At 39.3% G+C, this 10,544-nt stretch overlaps 1 protein-coding gene across 1 annotated transcript in view; it reads right to left on the reverse strand.

Annotated features, from left to right (window-relative positions):
* The window catches only part of LOC110308428 (aldo-keto reductase family 1 member C15-like), a 30,033-nt gene extending 20,140 nt beyond the window's left edge, over positions 1-9,893 (reverse strand). Inside the window, 2 exon segments of the mRNA XM_085831310.1 lie at positions 3,193-3,232; positions 9,634-9,893. Coding sequence (XP_085687436.1) covers positions 3,193-3,232; positions 9,634-9,704 — 111 coding nt within the window. The 5' untranslated portion in view covers positions 9,705-9,893.
* Positions 9,894-10,544: the final 651 nt, after the last annotated feature.

The raw sequence follows: 10,544 nt of genomic DNA on the forward strand, positions 1-10,544 counted from the left end.
GACAGGTGTACATACTCACAGGTATGTTTGGGGTGAGAACTGAAAATTAGCTTTTATTACCCATCATTCCCAAATTCCACCCAAATAGGCTTCTTAGTTCATGCAAGATTCTTTTATAGCCTTCATTTCTCCAGTACTTTCAGTCAGCATTTCTACAGTAAGCATTTACTGAGTGCCCTCTTTTTGCCCAACACTGTGTTAGATTCTAAAGTTCTGGATATGAACAAAAGGACCCCCCCACCTTCTTTTAAGAGGTATTTGAGAAGAAGATGGAGGAGGTGGTTAATACATAAGGAAGTATGAAAAGTGGTGTTGTAGCCCACACCTACAATCCTAGCACTTGGGAGGTGGAGAGGCAGGGAGATTAGATTGTCAAAATCACTCTTATCTATATAGTAAGTCCATTGCCAGCCTGGCATGCAGAGGAGTTTGTCTTCTTCTTCTTCTTCTTCTTCTTCTTCTTCTTCTTCTTCTTCTTCTTCTTCTTCTTCTTCTTCTTCTTCTTCTTCTTCTTCTTCTTCTTCTTCTTCTTCCTCTTCCTCTTCCTCTTCCTCTTCCTCTTCTTCTTCTTTTTCTTCTTCTCCTCCTCCTTATCCTTCTCCTCCTCCTCCTCCTCCTCTTCTTTCTTCTTTCTTCTTTCTTCTCTCTTCTCTCTTCTCTCTTCTCTCTTCTCTCTTCTCTCTTCTCTCTTCTCTCTTCTCTCTTCTCTCTTCTCTCTTCTCTCTTCTCTCTTCTTCTTCTTCTTCTTCTTCTTCTTCTTCTTCTTCTTCTTCTTCTTTCTTCTTCTTCACCATTATAGCATGGCTCTCCATGCATGCTTTAAATATCTATCTTATTGTAAAAGCCACACAGAAGTGGATTTTTAGCTGTTGAAGACTCCTACTATTGCCAAGATGCATTTTAATGTCAATTAGAAGCTTAATCATGAATATTGGATTTGTTAGATATGAATTTATAATTATATAATTTACCAGTATTGCTTTAATAGAATAGCCCTAGATGTATGTTGTACATCATGTCGGTAAATTTTCATAGGCTTTTAAAGCTCATCGAGAAGCTGACTCTGGAAACAGACTTTCCTCTCCCCCAACTTCAGACCCAAGTATGTTTGCGCCAATTGTTTTCCCAAACTCTCTGCTCCAGGTCAGGTTGACCCACTGGCTTTGTACCGTGAATAGGAAAAAACTCAAGCAGCTAACAGTATTGAAAACATGTGCCTTAAAAACAGCTAGCACACAAAACATTCCAGTCAGAAGTGGCTGTTGTTTATCCCATGATATGAAAACCACTACTGTGAGGAGATGAGGAAGTGGTTTGAGCTGACCCAAAGAAGGTCATTGGTAGAGTTAAAGTCACAGTCAGAATAAAAACTTCTACTAGATTATGAAGGAAGTTTCTGTTTGTTCTTTTCTATTTCTCAAAGGCATGTGTTACCTTTGCAAGTGAGGGCATTATGAAATGCTTTTGTTCTGGTCCCTAAGACATAAGTTTGTTTTTAACAGTAGTAACAGATGTTGACTAAAAGCTACAGGATATAAACCTATCACAAAGGATCATTGTGCCTTTGGAAATAAACTGGTTCTAGCAGATGCTGATATTTCATCATCCTTCCACCAACATTGAGTATATTAATACGTTTGTCATTTGGAGACAATCCGTCCTAAGCAACCCCAAAGCTTCTATTTCCTGTGACTAGACTTTGACACTTTCTGTTCATTGAAATGAGCTATTGAATGGATACATAATGTGTTTGGTAAGAAATGTGATCAAATCTCCATTGTTACTTTATGTCTTGTAAGTCTTCAATACTAATCTATGAATAGAATGATTCTGACTTCTCATAGACATTATTTAAAATTTTGACTGCACCTGCACTCTAAATACTTATCTTTATGCCTGCAATTCTCAGTCTTCATCAAAGAAGCTTTGTTTTGCCATTAACAATGACTAATACCAAGATCCACAACTAGTCAAAGTAGTGAGACTAGGTTTCTAGGAAATGCTTATTCATAAATGAAATATCTATATCTCACCATTTCTTAAAGCAGCTCAGAGAACATCATAGGAAAGGAGGGAGAAAAATAGTAAGAACCACAGGTCAAGGCAACAGAAAAACTACAGCAAAACAGTATCTTTAGGATGTGTTAGAACTCCTTGTATTCAGGAGCTGACAGAAGCTGTGGTTGTCTGTGCAAAACCTGAACAAGATCAATCCAGTTCAACACTGCAGATGCACAGAGGATGGGATGACAAGACCTCACCGCCACCTAAACTGCTACTGACAGTTGGTGGCTTCTTGGAAAAGAATCTGTTTCCCTCAGGCATATGACCTCAAGTAGGTTGACAATGAACTAGTGGATGGCCTTATATTTATGTGCATTTAATCAGCATTAATGGACTTAGTGGGTTATTAAAACAAAAGGCCGTGAAGTTCAGAGGAAGATGTGAGAGTGAGAGGAGTTAGAGGTGTGGGGTGAGTGATGGCTATGGCCAAAATATGTTGTGTACATGTATAAAACTTTAAAAACCTGTTCAAATAGTTGAAACTCTAACAAATATATCTTCATCCAAAACAAACAACAAAACAACAAAACCCAAATGAACAAACAAAAAACCTCATAGTAAAGCTGTTAGCCAATGCCTCTATTGTTAGCCATTTTCTCCCATATCTGTTTACCATGGGAATTTCTAACCAAGAGTAGAATGCAGGAGAAGCTTTAGATGTTAAGAACATAAAAATTAATAAGAATACTTATATCAGGGATTCAATGCACCCAAGTATGTAAGTACTTAAAATATATGGTAAGCATCGAGATTTGTTGGGAAACAATGATACTAACAATAATGCAAGATACTCCACCTACAAAATCATCTACCTCCAAATCTCCAGAGATACCAAATACCAAAGGTGGTCTCAACACATAAACATAAGCAAGCTGTAGGTAGTGAGAGAAAAATGCAGAAGAATCATCCACCAGATACAGTTCTCCTGCTTTCTGAAATTACTTCCAGGGTAGGTAATATCCAACCCTTTAGTTCCAAAAGATCCACTTACCTCTTTAGAAGCAAACGTTCCAAATCCAAGCATTAGTATCAAGTGTCCATCATTCAGCTTCACTGAACAACTGTGTTTGAGATCCATGGTACCCAGAGCCCAGCCAATTGGACTCTGTCCTTTCTTCCCTGACTCACCTGAGCTGAATAGAAGGCAAGGCTCCAGCACTCTTTATTTCTGTCAAGAAAGGCAGGGACAAGATTACAAAGGCTCTAAAATAAAGTTGGAGTGAGTCCATTGACTTTCTTGTAATCCCTTTGTGACTCAGAAATATCTTACAGGAAACACACACAGAAAGTTTACATATTAGAAGACATTGGATTTTTCAGCTCCTAAACTGAAAAGCTAACTGTGACAGTCTACCCTGATAATTAATTTATACCAGACTTTATTATAAGATACAAAATTATCACCATGGTGTTTGTCTTTAAACATGAAATTCTGCTACAGAACCTGTTCCCTTCCTCACCTTCTATTTGTTTTAAGAATCACACCAAAAAAAAATACAATATAGAATTTCTCAAAGTTTGATGTCTGAGCCTGAGCTCATAAAACATCAAAATTCCTTTAATTATCTTCTTCTCTGTGGTATATCTTTATTCAAAATTCAGACTCTCTTATTTTGCTTCTTTAATAGATAAAGTTTTGATTGTGGCCTTTGTTGAAATAGTTGCCTCTTTCCAGAAGAGCCCTCTCTCCTATATCACAGTCACTACTAACCTAGTATGTACCTTTGCTTGTTGTGCTCAACATATGTGCATGAGCCTCAGGTTCTTCATGACTCCTACAGCCTCATTAGATACAATTCATTATGCCCTCCTGCATTGCCTCACATTGTACTATCACTAACTAATGTAGCTCAAAAATACATGCTGATGAATTATACTCCAAATTGATTCAAAAACTCAGCTAGGATCAGAAAACTCGAAGCAGTCCTTTCTTCAGGGTCACAGTTATGTTGCACTTCCTCACCTTAAAATTCTGCAAGTGCTTTTCCAATAGCACTATAATTTATCTTGTTATTACAGTCCATTCCCATCTCTTGGCAGAGTCAGATTTTTGCCTGGTTTTATTAATCCTTTTATTGTGTATTATATGCCAGAATTGTATCAGATATAAATTTAATGAGTATATACTCTGACTTTTCTTTGGTTCAGTTGTGAAACTAAACAGAAATGAGGCTCCACTGCATGAGATGTTAGGCACTAGTATGGCCCTGACCACAGAATAGGAGTGGCCAAGGAAGAAAAGACTCGTTCGAGATACAAGAAAAACCCAGTAGTCAACACAGGCCTATTGTAAAAATCGGCAGAATGAGAATTTGCTTCCTTCTTCACAGTGAATTATAACATTTTTTTCTAGGTGAGCAAGAAGCTTCACCTAAGGTGATGCCTACATAGTTTTCATTCTTTTTGCTTTCAACTTGGAGTTTAGAAGAAAAAACTGACCAGAAAGAGCAAGAAACCAAAAGCACTCTGTGTTTTCCCGTGACAAATTCCTGATAAATGACTAAAGGGTAGAAAGCAGTGAGTCCCAGAGAAATCAGAGCCAAGAGCCAGGAAAAACCTTCCATGCTGAAATGGTACACTGTTTCAAAGCCTCAGAGGGAAGGATGAGGAGAAGAGAGGCTTCTGCCTGTCTCAGTGCTAGAAGATGCTGAGTGAGAGTGAGTTAGCAGTATTCAGAATTGTACTTAGTCATCAATCTTTATAGGAGCTGAGAAATCATTGAATTGTCATAAATCCCTAACCATTTTTACCTTCATTCTAGGTGTTGCTTTCTTATCACCGTTTTCTCTGTGATGCTTATTATGATATGAAATGTTCTTGGTTTTAGCTAATTTTAATTCATTATAAGAATTTAAAGCCCTTACCCTGGGCGTGGTGTCGCACGCCTTTAATCCCAGCACTCGGGAGGCAGAGGCAGACGGATTTCTGAGTTTGAGGCCAGCCTGGGCTACAGAGTGAGTTCCAGGACAGTCAGGGCTACACAGAGAAACCCTGTCTCGAAAAAAAAAAAAAAATGTACAGAGAAAAAAAGGTTGGGTAAGAGTCTCAGAAAGACAAATATGAGTTTTCTCATCTAAGATTCTTGCTGTTCTTAGATTTATTTTATAGAGATATATAAAGTCTATGTATATGTGATTATTCTAAACATACAATAAGTAAATTTACAAAAACTTAAAATAGCCAAAACACAGATTTTTGAATATCAGACTAAGAAATACAGCTTTTCCTTGATTAATCAAGTAGGTCTGAATTTTTCTTTAGGGAAAAGGGAATTTCTCCCATTCCACAAGCCACCAAGAGAGTCTCATGAAGGAAAGCTTGCAGTCCAGGCAAGCATTTTAGCCAAATCAAGCAACAAGTATAGCAGCCCATCAGTCTATTAAGCAATAATGTTGGCACAGCTAACCAGCTCGCAAGCTGTGGGGAGGCATGCCAAACACCCTTTGCACAATCAGAGTTAGTCAGCAATGTTCAGAAGCTGGGAATTTTACAGATGCTGGGAAATTGTTGGATGCTAACAAGATTAAAATTTTGGTTAAGTGTGGTTGATTGGAACACAATAATAGACTTGGAATCACCAATAATGTGTTGGTATCTCATTAAGGAAAGAGATCAAAACCTCCTCCATGGTGCCATTTAACCAAGCTTTCTTTGCGTTCCTGTGTCTCTCATCCTCTTATCTGTGTGTGAGTTTAAATCTGTGCTTGCCTGAAGGTTGTCTTGGGAATCTATTACTGACTCTTTGCCTTTGTCTGCACCCATGTGTCTACCTGTGTCTAGTTCATCACTTGGAGAAGGATTAAAGAATACTTGACAGAAAACTCTAGTGAAGTTTTACAAAGGATTCAGTCACTGACTCCAACTGATCCAGATGACAAACAGTATTACAAACATCATTGTTTATCAAGCAATATCTATATGCTGTGTTCAACATCTGTGGTAGATATTCATTTTATAAGATTGATTTCAAGTGTTTCTGTTGTTGTTTTCAGCAAATGATTATGAGAATACATGCTCATAACTGGAGCAGAAACTTGGAAGAGGAGCTGTGAAATCAAAGGCAAGCAAGGTTGGTTCTTACATGGTTTTCTTTATTTTATTTTATTTTTATTAGATATTTTCTTCATTTACATTTCAAATCCTATCCCAAAAGTCCCCTACACCCTCCCCTGCCCAGCTCCTCAACCCACCCACTCCTGCTTACTGGCCCTGGCATTCCCCTGTACTAGAGCATATGATCTTCGCAGGACCAAGGGCCTCTCCTCCCATTGATGGCTGACTTGGCCATCCTCTACTACATATGCAACTAGATACATAGTTAAGGTGGGGGGAGGGTACTGGTTAGTTCATATTGTTGATCCTCCTATAGGGTTTTGACCCCTCTAGCTCCTTGGGCACTTTCTCTAGCTTCTTCATTAGGGGCCCTGTGTTCTATCCACTTCTGTATTTGCCAGCCACTGGCATAGCCTCACAAGAGATAGCTATATCAGGGTCCTCTTACATTGTTTTCTTAAAGGCAGGTTAAATAAACAGAGAGGATATATGGGGTAACAATCACATGGGGTAAGTAAGTGACCTCAAGATTTGTTATTAGCTGTGGTTGTAAAGTCCAGCAAAAGTCCAAGTCTGTTAGAATATAAGAGATAGTTTCATAACACTGTGTTACTACAGTTAATAACTTCATAAAGATAAACATTGTAAGTTTTCTTTTATTTGTGGCTCCTATATTTTACATATATGTATAAAATAAGGTATCTCTTTGCCTATCTGTGGCATGAAAGTAAAAGTAAAATGTTCAGGGAGACAGAGGAAACGTATGGGAGGAGGAGGGTTCCAAAACAGGGGAGAGGAAATTTGAGGAAATATTCTAAGTATAAAATATACACATGTAAAAAACATATACACATGTAGAAAAATTAAAATAGTTTTTTAAAACACTAGGCTAAGAGAAATGGCTTTCCTTGGGTAAGCAAAATTATGGATATCCAGTTTTTTCTCTCATCAATATGTCTACCTCATCCTATAAGGCGTGTCTTTTACCTCTCTACTCCATTAAAGCTGTAACTTGATGTCCTCCTTCTCCTCTCTTTTTCTTCTCCCTCCTCTCAAAAAAGTGCTAAATCCTCTAATCTGCCTACCCTATTGTTTATTCTAATTCCAATAGTGCCAACTTCAAATTCTCCCTTTTGTGGCCTTATAAATTCATTCGTTGAGATCAACAAACTACAAAACTGTGTTCTGTTTCCACAGCAATAAGAGCAACAGAGGCATATTATTGCCTGCTTTTATAATGTCCTGTTCAGACTCCCCAAACCACCTGAAGTTCTCTCTGGTCATTGACCTAAAATCTCTAGTCATCTTGTATTGCAGGAATCACAGATCTGACCTACAAATACCTTTATGACAAAGAATTAAACTCCCCACCAAGTAATGCCAACCCTCTCTGGATTATCTTCTGTCAAATAAGGGTGATCATCTGTTAATATAGCTCACTGTGTGCCATCAATAAGTGATGACATTGTTGATTCCTTCAAAAGCCTTACTGAGCTAAAACTAACCTAATCATCAACCAAACACACTTTGACCAAGACTACTTTAGATGATTACCACTCAGCAGCTGCCCCAGCTCTTCCTCTGCTTACACATTGAGGTTCGACAGGAAATCCTGCTGAGCATGGATGCTGGAGACCTGTGCACCACATGCATGCCTGATACATGAAGGGGTCAGAAGTGGGTATCAGACACATTGGGCTGCAGTTATAGACAGTTGTGAGGCACCATGCAGGTACTAGAAATTGAGAGACAGACAGACAGACAGACAGACAGACAGACAGACAGAGACAGACAGAGAAACAGAGAGACAGAGTCAGAGCTCAAAAGAGAATTGTTTGCTTGACAAGTGATTAACAACTTTTTCCTTCAGAGTCAATCCTTCAAGAAAAAAATAAAACTATTTCCTGGAAAAAACCTTGAGGAAAATCAGGCAAATCTGTGTGTGTGTGTGTGTGTGTGTGTGTGTGTGTGCGCGCGCGCGCGTGCGTGCATGCGTGCTTGCTCACCCTACTGAACCACGAAAGTGGCTGTAGGTTTGTAGAAATCTTTAAATTTCTGGTAAGTTTAACTTACCTGAAGTATCCTAGGACAGTCACTGCCTGAAGAGTGGCACTCCAGGGCAGGAGTCTCATAAAGAAATCATAATTGTATAAAAATAAAACTAAATGACTTGTCAGGCTAGGTCTTTTATATCATTGATAAAGAAATCTTGTTTGGATACTTTGGTCTTTCTTAGAAGGGGGAATAAATTACCCATGGAAGGAGTTGCAGAGACAAAGTGTGGAGCAAAGACTGAGGGTATGACCATCCAGAGACTGCCCCACCTGGGGATCCATCCCAAATACAGTCACCAAACCCAGACATTATTGTGGATGCCAACAAGTGCTTTCTGACAGAAGCCTGATATAGCTGTCTCCTGAGAGGTTCTGCCAGTGCCTGAAAAATACAGAGTTGGATGCTAACAGCCAACCATGGGTCTGAACACAGGGTCCCCAATGGAGGAGCAAGAGAAAGGACCCAAGGAGCTGAAGGGGTTTGCAACCCCATAGGAGGAACAACAATACGAACTAACCAGTACCCCCAGAGCTTCCAGGGACTAAACCACCAACCAAAGAAAACACATGATGGAATTCATGGCTCTACTCTGCATATGGAGCAGAGGATGGCCTAATCAGTCATCAATGGGAGGAGAGGCCCTTGGTCCTGGGAAGGCTCTATACCCCAGTATAGGGGAATGCCAGGGTCAGGAAGCAGGAGTAAGTGGGTTGGTGAATAGGGGGATGGGGAGAGAATAGGGGGGTTTTGGAGAGGAAACCAGGAAAGGGGATATCATTTGAAATGTAAATAAAGAAAACATGTGTGTGTGTGTGTGTGTGTGTGTGTGTGTGTGCGCGTGCGCACATACATATATGAAATCTTTTTGCCAAACAGCTCTGCAACTGTGTGCCTCCCCTGAGGAGTTATCATCTGCACAACTACTGTCTGGCAGAAGCAGGAAACTGAAGCCTCACATTTTGAACTGCAGATGTAAGACAGTAAACTAGGAATGGCTTTGAAATCTCAAAGGGTACCTTCTACTAGACCTCTCCAAACATCACCACCAACTGGGAAATGTTTAATGCCAGAGCCTAGGGGAGATGTTCTTGTTCAAACTACCACGGCTGGCTGGTAGATTTTTTTTTTATTTTGCTTTGTTTGGCTTTTTTTTTTTAATACTATCATGCAGCAAACCCTTTAATAACATTTTGAACAGAGATTCAGTTATTAATAACATGCAATTTCTAACTTAAGCTGGGCCAGATGGCCATACAGAAGACTAATGCTAGTAATGACCTCTAAGAATGCAGCCTGAGAAATTAATAAGCACTCTTAAAGTGGAAGACCAGGAGCAGGTTGGGCTTTGTATGTTGTCATAAGGAATAGTGCATCCATATTCCAACTACTTACCTGCAAAGTGGAGCCTCTGCTGGCTGAAAAATGAAGAGTGTGTATGTGTTGTAGGGGTGCCCTCCTTACCTGAATCTTGTCCTTGACAATTTCAACAAAGATGTCAACATACAAAGCCAACCCTGCTCCTTCCAACACATTGAATGTGTACGTTTGAACTCCGTTTGGTCTTAACTGGGTCTGTGGAGGAACTCAATGTTAGAGAATTTACTCAACTGCAATACAAACCACAGGTTAATTTACCAACTCAAAGGTCACTTGCAGGGGCCAATGATTTCCTTTCTATCAAACTGAGCTCAATAGCAGCCAACATCCATGAGCACTGAAGTGACTTGGCAGCAGTGGGTGGGGAGCCTGTGGAGTTCACAAAGTGAGAAGGGCAAGCCTATGGGGTGGTTACTCAGACAATCAATTCAGGTAATTTAATAACTAGCACTAATCGAAGTTAAGCTCTGAACCTCACAAGGAGGCTAAAAAACAAGAGTCCTATTTCTAGATATGGGCTGGGCTGAGCAAACATTACATTCCTTAGATAACCCTAAGTTTTCTCAAGCAGGCACTTTCTGATGGCCTTGAAGGTCTTTGCCCACTCTGGCTACCTTTGTGAGAACGATTATTGTTCGGTCAGCAATGGCAGATATCAAAATACAGCTCTACCCCACAACAGTCTTCTGAGGAATTTGTTTTATCTTTTACAAATGTTGATTTTAGTAAAACTGAATCCATGACCATTCTACCAAAAAGAATTTCAGAGTGAGACAGTATTAAACCAAGTTGAAGATAATTAAACATAGAAATTAGATGCACAGGGAAAGAACATAGAACATGGAGAGTATAGGTATGAACTTTTAAAGACCTTTGCTTTAATGCTTTAGCATCAGCTACATAGACCATGTTGGTGACAGTTAATTTGCATTTCAAAAGATTGCTAGGAGACTTTTTTTATTAGATATTTTCTTTATATACATTTCTAATGCTAT

This window comes from Mus caroli, unplaced genomic scaffold (assembly GCF_978045245.1).
Source record: "Mus caroli unplaced genomic scaffold, Mus_caroli_1 scaffold_15, whole genome shotgun sequence".
NCBI classification, from domain to species: domain Eukaryota; kingdom Metazoa; phylum Chordata; class Mammalia; order Rodentia; family Muridae; genus Mus; species Mus caroli.